Here is a 16229-nt window from a genome sequence, read left to right on the forward strand (position 1 = left end):
AGAAAGGGTGGGAACATCTCAGATGCCATGAAACAACAGAAAATCCAGGGAGGCAACAAGAGAACCCTAGGTCTAGGCAGAAAGTCCTGAGGAAAGAGGCCAACACTTACCAGCTGCCCCTGAGTGATGTACTTCTTCCACCAGAGGTAGGGACGCATGGAAGGGACAGATGACAGAGCATAATATGAGTACATGAGGACGTGGATGAAGCTGTTAAGTGTGGCACCAAAATAAGCTGCAGGAACAAAGATTTGGAGAAGAGGATGTATCAATGTTTTATACACGTGGATTAAAAGCAATTCTAAGTTTCTTTTTGAATCAAAAGAAGCTTTCAAACATTTCAAGCATTGTTGAGTAGAGCCAGTCAGTTTCATGAATCTGGACAAGTCATGTCCACTGTTTCTCATGGGCAGGTGGACTAGGAAAAATCTGTGATCCTGCAAGTTCTCTGAATTTTTCAAATGGAACAAGGCAGTTTCTATTAGAGAGTTGGGTCTGTAAATTCATTGCAATGAAGTGTGATATGGGGAAAGACCACGCTAGTGAGAGATCTATTATCATCCTTTTGTCTGTTATCGTCCTAATTATTAAGTTGAGCTTGAAGTCCTTTCTAGTCCCAAAATTCTAAAACTGTTCACCTTTATCAAGAGTAGTGCTGGCCAAGGGGGAAAAAAATATGTACATGAATAGAACCAGTGGTCATGGTGGATAAGACTTTTGATTGGGACAGTTGTTACGGTTTCCATCTTGAACCTGAAGGTGGTTATCTCTGAGAATTGTAGCAGACTTCAGAGCACATGTTTTCTAAAAGCCAGCCTCCTAGAGAATTTATTTCAAAATTTGGTCTTTGCTATAGAAGATGGCCTGCTGAACATGCCTGATGGATCATAAAAGTCGTCAAAATGTATAGACTCCCTGCTATGCTACAGCTGTGTTTCATAATTAGTTTTGTTTTTTGGCACTCTTGTGCTGTCAGTCTATCTTCCTGACCTGCCCTTGTTAGTCAAACATCTTCCAAATTGTAGGGACAGAAGGCTAGAAATTACTTTTATGCCGCCCTCTTTGAGAGAATACTGTTCCCTTTCTCTTTCTTAATATGCCCCAGGCTGGGAACCTAGTAGTTTCCTTATTTGCCAAATCAGGACAGGCTGTTCACTTAGCTGGCGAAAGGTTTTGTGAGCTTACAGAGTACATGGGCTACACAAACCGTAGTTGAAGGAAATCAAGTACAAAGTTCAAATGCCTGATCTAGAAATCTACAGAAATAATAGCACCTTTTATAATGGCCATAGTTCCCATTCAGCCTCGCTGCTTGTACTCCCTCCCAAACTCCCTCCCACATGAGACTTACAGTGGCCACAAGGGACCCAGTTCATCACAAACCACCAGATGTTCAGCATGGTGGCATGGTGGTAGACGTGGAGGATGGTGATCTGGTGGTTGTTCTTGCGCAAGATGAAGAAGAAGGTGTCCATGAACTCTATGAGTTTGGAGAAGTAGTACCACCAGAGGACACGGATAATCTAAAGGGAAAGGAACATTAGTGCCTCTTTGAATATCACCCCGTCATTGTTTTAACAAAATCCCGTTAGGCCCAAGTGCTCTGAACATCCTAAAATTCTTTGGCAGGTAGAAGTTCTGGTCACCCTACAAGTACCTTTAACCAGATTATGTGAACATGAATTGGGAATGAGTTTTGGGAGGTCAGAAATGGTAACAGGTAAAGTTTTAAACCCTTCAAAACTAACAAAAGCAAGAGGGTCAAAGTTCAAACCCTGAAGTCTGCCTCTTCCCTCTGAAAGCACCTGTAGAGCCAACAGCACAGAAAAAAAACACTGAAAAGCACTTTTTATTTTAGGGGCTGGATTGGGGCAGGTGACAGGATATCAGGCAAAGAAGAAAAGGAATCAACTTCCAGTGTCAGGTCCCTGCCCAATTAAATGTTAAAGAGATGCTGAGCTGAGACCAGCTGTCTTACTAAAAAAAGAAAAAAAGTGAAGTCAGTATCTAAAGATCACGGAAAATAAAGCATTTAAGACATTATGACCTTGCTTACATAAATATAGCAATTTAATCTCTTTAGGCCTCAGTTTCATTATTTCTTAAATAGGGTAAGGATATTATAACAATAATTTTCAGGAGAAAAATGACAAACAGGACTTTTGCAGGTCGAAATTTTAGTTCCTATTTTATGTTTGTAGTGTTAATCAAATTTTCACACCAGGTGTACACATTGACTTAAAAATTTCAACAGGAGGGCCCTCCCTGGTGGTGCAGTGAGTTAAAACACAGCACTAAGAAGCTAAAGCCACTTCTGCTTGAGTTCAATCACTGCCGCCCTGGAGGTGACCACATGGCACAGCAGACCTCTCCTGGCCCGCCCACTGCTCCCCTCAGCAGTGTACTTCATCGATCTGCCTGTTCTGCTACCTACTGTATCTCTAGTGAAACCTCTCACCACCCCTGCACCTCTGGCCTGTACCCCAGGTCTGTATGCACAAATAATTAAATCTTTTAAAAAATATATCAACAGGAATTATCTGGACAGCAAGGTTATAAGCCATTGTCTTTTATATAATGCATTTTAAAAGTCATAAAAGAGAAATACCTTCATATCAGCTTCTCCAGCGCTGCGTGTGTCCTGACAAAAGAAGTTGTATTTACCTTCCCATACTCCTGTCACTAACTTTAAAAAAGAAAAAAAAAAAAAAGTGAATCAACAACAATTATCAGAACAACACTAAAGCCCTATTCAATGCAACCTCATTAGTTTCAGAATTTGTGAAAACTGAGCTGTGCTGGCTATCACAAGTCCACTGAAGTAGAAGACCATAATGATAGCAGAATGAGAGCAAACGTAACATATAAATGGCTTGACCTCAATTCCATAAGGGGGTAGACCTAGGCTGTCACCTTCAGAGGCCCTCCTTTCCCAAGCTGTTTCGCTCTAGAATCTTCCCTTGGTACTATCACAAGTGCCCTGCCAACTGCAATCACAGGTTCCCCCCATCTATCTCCACCTAAGGGGAGATCACCATCTCACAATTAGACTTTCCCTCAGCCACTACTTGTGAAGTTTGGGTGCGCATATCTGTCACCTCAAGGGCACATTAAAGCAGGAATCTATGGGATAATTCTACCCTGTAGATCTGGGGTGGGCTTAGAGAATTCCAGGTGTGAATGAGTTCCCAGGTGATAAGAGATTTGTGGTCTGGAGACCACACTTTAAGAACCATGGCTGTAAACCTAGGGACAATGTGATCAAACCATCTTCATTTCTTGTTGCTGTGTCATGCCTCTGCAGACTAAGGAAATCATGTCCACACCTCAGAATTCACCTGTAGTAGAGTAACCACTGTAGTGTCACAGAGGAGACCCCAAATTGGAATTAAGTTCAGACATACAGTATCCCCACTTCAGACCTACAGAAATAGATTTTTGAGTATAAAGCCCAGCCCTAAAACAGGTGCTTCTATAGGTGAGCTGCTGCACCTAAAGTTTGAGAATGAACTTAATGCCATGATTCCCATTCTAGCTGTGTAACAGGAAAGCATTGAAACATTACTAATGCCTGGTCATATCCCAGGCCACTAAACCAGAACCCCTGAGGGGCTTTCTACAAAGCTCTTCAGGTAATTCTAAGCTACTTCTTGGAGTGGAAACCACTGGTTTCATACTACTTGACTTCAAATAAATGATTTTCCTACCAGTAACATGAAAAAGACTTAACAGACATAAGACCCAATTCTGCTGCCACCCCGACTCCCAGTTTAGCTTGGATTTCCTCTGTAAACAAGTTCACAAAGGCCAAAGACACACTATTAACCACCCATCAGTATGCCCTCAGAAGGAAATGCAGTGGGTATATGCCATTGCACCCACACGGACACCCTGTTCAGTATCTACTTTTTCTTCTGTTGACTTCCTTTTTGTGGTTTCCCTTCTGCTTTGCCATCTTCTATACACACACAAAAAGCATTAAAAGTTAACATGGTTTTCAATGGCTAAAAACCCGCAAGAAGGAGTTTAGCATGAACCTATGAAGAGGCACCATTCATTTTATGATGAAAAGTATCAGGAGACAGGAGGCAGGAGCCTTGAGTGCTACTTCTCATTAGGAGGCTGTCTTTGTCGAGGCTGAGGACCTGGGCAAGACAATTTAGTCACTCAGGCCTTGGTTATTTTTACTGTAAAAAGGCAAAAGTGGACCAAATTATGGCCAATGGGTCTAAATCTCCATAATTTCTGTTCTGCCTTCTTAAAACAGATGACATATAATCTACACTATCTTTGAAGGACTACAACCACAAGGTTACTTACTCTTCTACCACTCCAGGTGTGGCACTTCAGCATACCCTGTGCAAACCTATCAGAAGTTCCAACATCAAGACTCAAAGCCTAAATCAAGTGAAGCTTGGGAGGTGCTGAGGGCCTATTCTCAGGTGACCTGTGGTAGAAGTGCTGTCCCGGCACAGTGTTCTTTGCTGCCCTTCCTCCTACACTGTGAGGGAATTGGTGAATTACTTTCTGTGGCTGGAGGTTGTGGTTCTTAAAGAAATTTTCATGAAAGTGCTGTAAATGAGAGAAATAAGGACAATACCCTTAAGTTTTTGTTTAATTCGTTTATGATAGCTGGACCTAAAACAATGGTGCTTCTAACTTTTGCTAACATGATTGTCTTTGTAAGTTTTTTTTTTTTTAATTTTGTGAATCAAATTCTAGAATCTACCATCACTGTGTGTTCTAGCTGCTATTTTGGCTTGCGGTGTTCCAAGACACTCTGAGTTGGTTAGCCCTTACAATTTGGGGGAAGAATGGCTGGTGTGAGTGTGCCTGTGGAGATGCAGGTATTACCTTCATGACTGTCATGGTGGGGGGTGGGGTAAAGGCAAGGGAGCTTCCTGGGGAAGAGGACACACTCTTCCTCTAATCCTGTAGGTGCCTCAACTTCAAAAGCAAGCACAGGTGTGTGTGTGGGGCAAGTGTGGCAAAAGGAACTCTAAGACTCTAGCAAAAGGAACTCTAAGACTAAGTCTTTTTGAATGTCTTTCAGAAGGAATCCAGGAGAGTGCCTCAACTCTAAGCTAATTAACCTAGCACACAAACCAGAAGCTATCCCTTGGTGCCACTTCCCTGTAACACAGCTACACATTAGCACTGCTGCCACACAACACTCTCTGGGGCCCTGTGCCTTTCCCACTGCTGAATTCTCTTTGAAAACCCTCAGCCACTTGTCCTTGTCGCTGCCTTCAGAATGAAAACCTAATCCCAGGCATGGTATTCTGGTACCCGCACACTTACACAACAGTCTTGCTCTCTTCCCATGCCTGCTGGCAGAAGGCACCCCTTTCTCTTTTCCAATAGGCCTTTCCTTAAGCTCTGCCTGTGACCAAGGGCAAGGAACATAGGGCTGGGGACTTGTCAGACGAGTTTCAATCCTACTTCCTACATGAAGCTAGATTACTTGGAACAAGGCATTTTAGTCTACTTAGGCCTGTTTCCTCACTCCTTAAATGGGGTAAAAATAATTACTCCTCCCTCTTGAAGTTGCCTTGAGGTGTGAATGAGAAGGACATAAAGGATTTCTACTTGGTACACAGGATGAGCACTGGGTTAGCAATGATCATTGTTATTCTTTTTAACTGAAATACTTTCTGTACCCATGAACTCCCATATTTCCAGCTCTTAAAATCCTATCTACCTTTCAAAGTTAGGTTAAAGGTCTATTTCCTTTCTGACTACACCCATCAGACTCCAGCCTGAAGTTCATTCTGCTTCCTCTAAGCTCACCCTGCCGTGGTTTGTACTTATTTGCTCACATCCTTCCTTTAAGTCATTTGTTAACGGGTCTGTTTGAGGTCCTCTGTAAGGTCTCTGGCTGGCTCCTGCAGCCACAGACTACAGTATAAGGACTTGTACACAACAGTAAATGAGTAAACATTTGCTAACCTAATGACAAAGTTCAAGATACTGTGATTTATCCCCCAAATCTAGGCCTAATGTTTTATTTGTAGCAAAGAAACAAACAGAAAGCTTTAATTCATTTCTGCTTCTCAAGTAGAGAAACTGCAAAGCAAGAATATATTTTAATGAGGCTTGAATGCCTCTGAATGCATCTGAATTCTGTTCACAAGAGGCAAACCACTCCTCATCAAATGTCAACTGGGCCATGGAAAGTTCAGTTCTCGAATATCCTAGGCTATAGAAGGGTTGGAATATTTTACCCAAGAGAAACAAGCCACCTGAGTTAAAGTTCATTCATCTAAGATTCTCAGTAGTTCTCTAAAATGGGCCAGTATGGGGTTCTATTCCCTCCATCCTCCATCAGTGGAAAACAGTAACAGACCCCAGAAGTTCTCAAAATGAAGGCCAGCCTTCCCTCTGACCCTTGAGGAGGATATGTGAAGACAAAATTAGTCAAAATCACGTTGGATACCACTTCCCTTAAGGGCTTAAGCCTAGCTTCTTTCCAAAATGCTGCTTTGGTCAGTTTCCTGGAAATTTATCACAACAGAAGGCTGGACAATAGTCTCTACCTTGGACAGGTTTCTATCTTAGGCTTCCAGGAATGAGCTTAAAGGAGGGCATGACAGCACCTCAGTGAAAAGGCGGGCCACATAATAAACAGCTGGCTGCTACCTGTGCAGCTCCCAGAGCCACTAGCTACTGCAAGAGCAAGCAAGGGAGAATTATTTACCTTCCCTGGCTCCCTGGCTTTTCCCACGTAACCAAGCTACAAACAGCACCACTGCTAACCATATGTCTTTTCTCCTCCCTTGGAGTAAAGCAAACTTTAATTAGTCCAGGAGCATGTGAAGAGCTATAATTAAAGCTTACCTAGAAAGCTTTTCTCTCCCTATGAGACAAATTCAATAACCAAAGGTGGTTTCATACATCTTTTCAAAGACGAAAGTTTAGGCAAGAATCACAGCTAGGTCTGGAGAAACAATTTGAGGAATAAACCATTTCTAATAATGAGAGATTACTTTTCTCATCTAACAGCACCTTTAACTAAATGACCTTTAGCATGATAACTATTTCATGGTATTTTCTGGAATGCTACCAAGGCATCTCAAGGAAGAAGTTATCTGAAACCTTTAAAGTACATAAATATCCTGTGTGGCCTTTATCAGCCATCCATCCTAGCATTCTAAGGTATCAGAGCAATAAGATATCCCTTAACAAAAGAGACTGATTTTAGCTGTAAGGGCTTGATGAGCTGACTGGTTATTGGCCCCTATACAGAAATCAAATAAATAAAAGGTATAAAAACAGACTACCCATAATGAAATTCAACTATCACAGGACTCAAGGGCCATTTCTAAGCAATACCACAACAAGAGTGTGGTGGGCTGACAAGCCTTGTTTCTATGTGAATCCCCAAATATGTTATTTTCGAGACCTAGCATAAGCTTTCGTGTTAGTAAGGAAACAAGTCACACAACTTTCTTGGTGATACCAAAAAAGCACCTGGGAGCCCTTGTTCTCGGGCCAAATGCAATCTCGAATAGCAGCGCCGATCAACTTGACCTCCTATCTGTTTTTGAATCCTTAGAACACAAAGGGGATCCTCTATGAAGAAAAGTTGGAAAGTAGATCATTAACTGCATCTTTACATTTAAGGATATTTGATTTAAAATTAACCATTAGCTACTCCACTAGTAGGAAATACTGCGAGTGGTATTTCCTCTAGGGTCAATCCTGTCAGTGCAACTGTAGGGTCATGTGGTTCTGAATGTCAAATCTTTCATGTCCAGACATAATGGATATTGTTATAGACAGTATCTTTCAAGAAAAATTTACATCTGTGACCACAGAAGTGTTTAAGTGTTTTTTTTCTCCTTATGACCAGGAACACCCTTGGGTTACAGCTTAACAGCGTACGCTTGATTAAATCAGGACAGGCTCTGTACAGTAGAGAAGACTTTAGAACAAAGCACAAAGAAACAGCTTGTCCTCAGCCCAACCTGACACAGGTGTGGCTGGCACTGTTCCCTGAACCCTCTTAGGTTAGTAGTCCTTTTCTCTCACTATTCACTGAGAGGTGGTTTCTTGTAGGCTGCTTTCACATGCTCAAGAAGAAACACTTACGGGGCTTCACTGGCTAGGGGCAAACACCTCAAGAAAATATTTAGCATTTTTAGGCAGTATTACTGCACAATGATTTGAAGCACAGAATGCTCTGTAACTCTCTCTCTTGGAAAGGGAACAGTGTAATGGATTTTAAATGAGTTAGCTTAGTGCCTGGCAAAGTAAAGGCACTATGTAAATATGCCTTTGCTATGATTCTGACCAAATCTTTAACAATTCTGCTTCCAATGCTCAAAGGCCCATGTCTTGTTTTGTTCATCCCCTTGTATATTTGGAAGCTCCACCCAGAACACCCTTAGAGAGTCTTCCAGTCTACGAAGTCTGCTTTACCACAAATCCTCTGGTGACATGTTTTTTTTATACCATTTGTAATACCGTGTTATCAAAAGTTTGTGAAATCAGTTTAGAGAAGTCAGGTTGGTTTTGGACCACTCCCGGCGCTTTCTCTCTCTCTTCTTGGGTATGAGGTTGAGAGGAAAGCTGTATCATTCTTTCCCATCTCCACAATGTAAATCATTCTCTCAGGGAAGTGGCAGATAAATTGAGGGGCAAATAACAGAGTGGGATGCTTCTACTCCCAGAGAGAAGTTTTTTTCTAGGGAGGAAATTTTAATTATAAGGGAATTAAGAGTAAGAAGTGTTCTAGGCAATGAGCTTTTCTTTAGTATCTACCTCACCAGATGTTTTAACTCAGTTAAACAGAGGGGGTTTTGTGGTATAGGAGGAGGTAGTAAATAGCTTTTCCAAAGTATTCTGGTAAGCAAAAACTTTTAAAATAAAATCCAGCAATCAACTGCCAGATCTTTTAAATGTTTTTTCAAAATCCCCTTTTCCCACAATAACATATCTATTTCAGGAAAGTCTGAAGGGAGAGAAAAACAAGACCATTTAGAATATTATGTTTCCAAAGCAACTGTTCTATGTTTCTATCAAGGACCTCGGAAGCCAAAGCTTGGGAGGAAGTGACTGTCATGTAGCGGAGGAGACACCCAAGTAACATCAACCCCAAATTAGAGAGGTTAAAGTAGCACAGGCAAACCGCTCTGATCACCAAAGTCCTGTTTCCTTTCATCTTTCTAATAAAGCAGCAGTGGAAATCTTCAAAAGAAGACTCAAAAGAACAAGTACTGTCTTCTTGTGGCAAAATCATCTCCCATATACTAAGCATACACCCAGAAATGGTATATGAAACATACCAAAGAATTCCAGTATTACTGATGCCTAATTGTAAAGTTTTTCTCAAAAAATTATTCAGAAGACAGTAAGTTAGCTTATATTCACATCCTTTTTAGAATCTTTCTTTTACTTAGGGAAGACACAATTACCTGAGGTGACCTTGGCAATACTAGTTTGGGATGCTTACAAAGGCCACAGGGTAAACTGTTTTTAAAGAGAAAAAAAATTTATATGTCTCTGGGAATTATTATGTAATTATAGTTATATTCCCAGATCACTGATATAGCTGAAAGAAATCTTTTTATAGAATATCTTTAAAAGAAATATAGCAAATGAGTAAGTTACATATCTAAACCATGGAGGAAAATAAAACATTTCCATGTTATAGAATTAAAAGCAAGCTATGAATTTTCTAGAGGCAGAAGTCATTTTAAAAGTGAATGAAGTGGATGAAAAAGCAAGTAGACAGAATTGAAAGTTTGAGTGAATGCAAGTGGCGTCTGAGCTCTTATCTAACAGGAGCTCCGAAAGGAGCCATGGAGAGGGCGGAGAGGCCATAGTCAAGGAGTCCTGAGTACTTTCCTGAATGAGATACTGCATAAAGAGGAAGAGCTACTGTGTGGGATCATGTAGTGAGGTAATATCTACTCAGTCTGGAGATGAGGGTAAAGACATGCGGGTCCTCCATTAAGATGAAATATGCCCAAATTCTCATGGCATAAAAGGGCTTAAGTTTGCTGCATAGGTACAGATTTACAAAGCTGTGTAGCTAATGTAACAAGTTGTTTCTCTGCTGTACCTTGAAATTTTATTTCTGAGCCTTTCCCACCTAATTTAACAAATAAAAGCTAAAACCTTGCCATAAAATCTCATACTTTCCATCTAAAACAGATCACTGTTCAAATATACTTCCAGTCATGGATCTATGGCCTTTTTCTTGGAAATAAACACTTAAGTTCTTAAGAAAATCAGGAGCAATACAACTTCTTACCTTTAAGTTTTCTTTCAACTAATGCATAAACTATGAACAAATTCTTTCTACATTTTAAACTCAATTTTAGTTTTCAAACTGTTATTTTCCTTCTAGCAATTTTAAGCTTTCAGTGACTCCCCTTTATTTTTAATCTTCCTTTTTTCAAGATTTCTCTTGGTCGTCTTTAAGTGATTTATTTGTATTAACCTAGAACTTGCCAAGGCAGCCGATAATTCATGAGACAGGATTAAGTAAACTATCAATGACTACATATTTTTTAAATGCTTTATAGACCAAAATGTGTATATAAGCAGCAGGGTAAATAGACACTAACAATCATGACCATGCTGCCTGTGTGACCACAGGGATTTCTATGAATCAAAGAGCTAAGTTGGCTTCATGATCTTCTTAGCTCATTCTGTTGTAAAAGTCCACTGACTGTTGTTATGTATTTTAGTATTCAATGGAATATAAACATTGAGTTTAAAAAAAAAGGTAGTTAAAATGGCATTACTGACTGGTTTATCTAAATACAGAAAAAGAATTCAGGTAAAAATCAAATGTAAATATCATCTAACTTGTATGTACCAAGGGCTTACTTTCAACTCAGACTTATGTGACCTGGGTTTATTTTTAGAAACTTGATTTAAGAATTACTGTTTCCTTATCTATTATTTTTCTATACGCTCTAAGTCTTGATTTTAAAATGTTATTTTCCTCCTCTTTATATTTCTTAAATCTCTATATTCAGTGTGCACGCACTACTTAAAGTCTTCTATTGCTCTTATCAACCTAGCAAGGAAATACCTTCTATTGTGTTTTCAAATTCACTCATATGCACATAGCAGCAATTTGTACAGCAGTTCTCCACTCTCCTTTTTGGGGAATTATCTACAAGAGGTTAAATAACAAAGTTACAGATACATATTTCTAGAGCCTGAAATATACTCAAGACAGGCTTAAGTTCTATGAGTCTTAAATATCTTTCTCTAAATATTATGTGTAATAGTAAACTCTGTAAAAGTTCTCAATGGAAATGGCTCTATTGCCTATCAGTTATGGGAAAGTAAATACTCCGCTGTGGTTGTGTCCCTTGAACACAGATATTGTGCACAGTGCTGGACCCAGGAGTCAACACTGTGCACCGGCCCTGCCTCCAGTCCTGCAATATCCATCTGGGAGGCTAATTAAACTACCTTCATTCTAGAATAGGACAGAAAAAAGTAAAAGAGTTGTAAAAACCTTATAGACTGTTGAACATTAAAGCAATGATTGTAGCATCTACCATGTTAGTCATAAAATGTTTTCTGTGGTTAATGAAACACTCGTGGAAGAATAAGATGCAGAACTCCCACAATCGTAATCCTTCTGATGCTCAAGCACAGTGTTTTCACTAGGCTATCTATACACGTACATGCCCACAGGCAACCACATGCAGACAGGGAGACACCGTCATAGCCCATGGCTGAGTTGGAGCATTCATTCATTCTTTTGAACAACAACACTACTTTCCCTCCAGTTCTTCCCTTATTGTCATCTTTAGCACTCTTTGGAGAATTAAAATTACAATAAAGGGTTGTAAATCTAAATAGATTTACTTGAAGGTGTTGATTTTATTGTGGCTTAATTCTTCACTCCAGATATTTTGTGCTACAAGCATGAAGATGTAGACCTACCTCTAAAAATACACACAATCTGTGCTCACCACCAGAGGCAATGAGCTATCCTACCCCTTCTAGCCTTAATGGTTTTATTAATTGAAATAATAAATACTTGCAACAAGGGAAGGAGACAAACAGTGATTCTGATTTCTCGTTCATTTTTATGTAAGCTACAATATTTGCCTTTGATATTAAACTTGGTTTTCAACATTCTAGTTTTATAAAAGGAATATTTGGGCCTAAACTTACACAGACCATTCAAATCCTAAATTAGACCTCATTACCCACTACTCTTAGTTTTAAAACATCTGTCAAATCTCACAGCTATACACAGTTATCAGATTAGAATAGAGACTGACTTAGCACAAAACATACCAAACAAGTACCACCCAGTTCTTCCCTCACCTCCATAAAGAATCAAACATGTATTAAATACTTAATAAAATGCTTCAGATTTTTCATGTTTTGTTATTTTCCCAATCCGTATTTTACTTGCATAAGAATACTTCTAAAAATTATTTTAAAACTGAATATAAAGAACATAAATAACAGAATCAATATAAAAGACTTCTATTTTAGATATTCTGGAAGGCTTATCTGTACAAACAACTCTGGCATTTTGAAAAATCAATTTTAAGACATACTGAAAATGCATTAATGTACTTACTCTCGCAGTTCTCTCCCCACCCCACACAGCTGCTTTTCTTCATTTAGGAACATGACACCAAGATCAATACATTTAAGTAAGAGGAAATAAGTGTTAACCTTTGACCTACCTCGTAGAACATATAGAGTGACAGCAATGTAAGTCCAATGTTATACACCACTAAAATTCCCCGGCAAGAGAATGCCTGTCTATTCTTCATGTATTTGGGTCCCAGCCACACAATTAGTAAGTATATGATGGAGCAGATTAAAGTTGGTATATAATTGTCCAGGAGGAACCATCCTTTCACCCTGGTGTCTGCAAAGTAATGAAAGAAAATACTGAGTGACCACAACTTTTTGCAAACATTAAAAAAATTCTGTATTTTGACTTATGATTTTATAAGTCACCTGTGCTAAAATTCCTAACACCAATAAAGCAATCAGAAGAGGAAACATGTTTTCAGTATATATCATATAAAGTGAAGTCTCTTATAGTGTGTTCTGAATAACGTGTATATTATTCTTGATTTTTTGCAAAGTAAAAAAATATTCCCCAGAGTTATAAAGAAAACAAGGAGAAAGCTGAACTTTCCATTAATAGAATTTACTAAGCAGATTTGCTGAATTATGCATGGGATGATGAAACTCTAGAAACAGCAGTCTTTGAACTCTGAAGTCCGCCATCTCAGCCAAGTGTCAGCAGTTTGCCCAGCATGTGCAGACGCAGAGGAAGCATGCCATTTAGTCATCTTAATGATAGTTACAGACTAGAGTGGCAGCATCTGCTATGAATGCAATGGCCAAGAGCTGAGGGGACAATGATTTTTTTGTAAGCGAGGGTGAAGCAGCAATGATCAGATAAGTGACTAAAGTATTTAAGCAGAAGCCTGAGAGAAGGGTCACTGGTGTAGGGGAGAACCCCCTATTACTCCTCCTTTCCTAGGCAGGAAAGATGTGGAAGAAGAAAACTGGTTTCAAGTAACAGCAACAAACTGAAAGCCCTTTCCTTGGATGGGGGTAAAGTCCCTGGCAGTCATATCCCCTAAAAGTTATCTGCCCTTGGTAAGATTCAACTGCATCCCCTGGCTGACTCCCAAGAACCACCTCTGCAGCATGTTCCCTTCTGCATCCTGCTAGGCTAGTCCCTAAAAATTGTTACTTCTTAATGTTATCAACCCAAGACATGTGCAGATCTTACTTTTTGCATCATCTGAGAAGCAGCAGCTAGTGGGAACAGTCTGCTGATACCTGGACCACTTTGCTATTTTCTCCAATACTTTCCTTGTGACCTCAAAGGGCAAGGGAAGGTTAATACATCCACTTTGGGAGTGGACTGACAGTTTCCTTTCTTGCACACATTCAATTCTTCCAATGTTTCTCTTTCTTTCCTTGGCTTCAGAAGGATATCCCCTCCACCTTCTTCTTACTGCTCTAGTGGTAGTGGTGGGTGTTACTGTCGGTTCTGTTGAACTGGAGTTCTTAGAAGTGTTCAAGAAAGTGGCCCCAGAGAACTTAACAAGCAGATTCTGAACACCATTTTTCTCAGTTATCAATTCTGAGGAAACAAGTTCCTACTTCACAATTAATACCACATATCATTACACATTTTTTTGTGTGTGTGTGCCTATATCACATTCAGAATAAATGCACACACAAAAATCTCCCATTTCTTTTTACTTAAAGCAGATTTTCCCCTTGTCTTCCAAATTTTATAAAAAATAATAGGCCTTGGGTCTCCCTGGTGGCATAAGTGGTTAAGTCTCAGCACTATGAAGCTGTTTGCAGCCACTGCATCATGAGTTTTATCCTCTGCCAGGAAGCTTAACTTGCATGGCAAAGCAGACCTCTCCTGTTTTTCCCGCTGCTCCCCTCAGCTGTGTATTTCAGTCAATCTGCTTGTTCAGCTCCCCTCTCTGTCTCTGGTGAATCCTCTCACCCAATACCTCTGGCCCATACCCCCTCTTGCATGCATAAATAAATCAATCTTAAAAAAAAAAGACCTTCATCTTTCCATTCCAGCAAGAATCCTACCACTTTCCATACTACCAGGTACTTCCAGGTTATCTGGCCCCATCCGGGGCTAGTAAATCCTTAGGGATTTAGCCAATCAAAGTAGTCCTAACCCACTCTATGGTGGTTTGATTAGACATGGATATGTGAAACAATTGTAGCTATGAGAAGATAAAAGTTGGTAAAGGACTGTGGGGAAGAGTTTCCTTGTTTTTAAAACTAGGTACATGAATTGATTTACTTCCTGAGTGATAATAAAAGACTAAGTATCAAAGGTGAGTTCAGGAGTATATATTTACCCATTTTTAGCATGAAGAGAATTAAAATGTCCTTCATAAAAATGGAGGTTTTAAACTCCTAGTACAGCAGTGCATTTTTGGCAAACAGTTTTAGCTACTGCTACTCACAAGAACTGAGGAAAACAAACCACTGATAAAGGCAAATCCTACAGTATTCTCAGGCTACCAGCACTACAGCATAATTTGATCTCCAGCTAAAGTCAGCAGAGGGTCACAGGAGTTGTATCTCTGCCCCAGCAACCAGGCGGCAGTGCACCACTTCAGTGACCGCCACAGGACTCCAAGCCCCCACTATGTAGGGCAAAGCGTTAGCCTTACCACAAAAAATGCCAGTGTTTACTAGAATCCCTTCATTTAATATTTAAAATTGATGTGGAACAATGGAAGGGTGGAGAGGGCAAACAAAAACATAACCATCTTACCTCGGGGACCAAGCAATGCCTTGAAATAAGTACTAAGTGATGCATCAAAATTTTCCATTTTAAAACCTATGAAGGGGGAAAAAAAAGTGTTAATTTCAACTCAGTGCTTTACATACAAATTTTTTTCATAAAAGAAATTATTTATAAAGATTATGCTATGTATAAAGTTTAGTTGCTCAGGTGCAAACATTTTTTTCCTAGCTCACAAAAAGTAATGGGCTAGGTCTAATTTGAAAAGGAAAGACACAATCCTGTGAATTCAGTTTATAAATGAAGACCAGTTTTCTGAACTTCTTTTCTCAGTTCAATAAAAACCCTTTTTGTGAAGCTGAAATCTCAGTGGGAAGAAGAATGGAACTGGATTGAAAGGTGGCAGATGGAGAAGATCTCATCTGGCCAAGGAGCACCAAACAGAGGAAGATCAGTACCAGACACAGTGAAAAGACAGCTTCCCCTGCTTGGTACTTTCTGTATTATAAAATTCTTCATGTCTAAAGTGAAAAATCAAATATTACAAAAGCCACAATCCCTAAAAGCCCCTCAGTCAGAAGGAAACTAATGGTAGCATTTCTTGGGTATTCCCGGCAGATTTCAACTTTAAGCACAAAAAGGACCATGCCAAATGGATGTTTTTATGATTGTGAATTTCAAACCAGAGGACGATCAACTCAACATTACAATAATCACAATAATCAGAAGGATGTGGCCCTAGTGAGAAAGAATATTGTTTCACAAAACCTTAGTACAATGGTATCTTTTTATAAGTGATAGCTGACCCTAAAGAAAGAGGGGTGGAAATGGGTGAGGTACCAGGTACCAACCCACACCTACCCAAGAATGTAACTTTTCACTTCTGCAAATCTTAATTAAATAGCCTGCTGCCTTACCAATAACCTTCAATTAACACATATTTTGTGTTATATGTATTACATGTTGCATTCATAGAGAG

At 39.6% G+C, this 16229-nt stretch overlaps 1 protein-coding gene across 2 annotated transcripts in view; it reads right to left on the minus strand.

The window, feature by feature from the left end:
• The window catches only part of ELOVL5 (ELOVL fatty acid elongase 5), a 65613-nt gene that overhangs the window by 4819 nt on the left and 44565 nt on the right, over window positions 1–16229 (minus strand). The window contains exons 2-6 of one of the 2 annotated variants that reach the window (XM_012723573.1): window positions 15281–15346; window positions 12678–12865; window positions 2609–2686; window positions 1352–1523; window positions 111–131 (exon numbers count right to left, since the gene is read on the minus strand). In XM_012723573.1, coding sequence (XP_012579027.1) covers window positions 111–131; window positions 1352–1523; window positions 2609–2686; window positions 12678–12865; window positions 15281–15338 — 517 coding nt within the window. In that variant the 5' untranslated portion in view covers window positions 15339–15346. Of the gene's footprint in view, window positions 1–110; window positions 236–1351; window positions 1524–2608; window positions 2687–12677; window positions 12866–15280; window positions 15347–16229 lie in introns of both variants that reach the window. The other variant, XM_004673576.2, reaches the window with a different exon arrangement.

The sequence above is a fragment of the Condylura cristata genome, unplaced genomic scaffold (assembly GCF_000260355.1).
Source record: "Condylura cristata isolate star-nosed mole 26May11 unplaced genomic scaffold, ConCri1.0 scaffold00001, whole genome shotgun sequence".
NCBI lineage: Eukaryota > Metazoa > Chordata > Mammalia > Eulipotyphla > Talpidae > Condylura > Condylura cristata.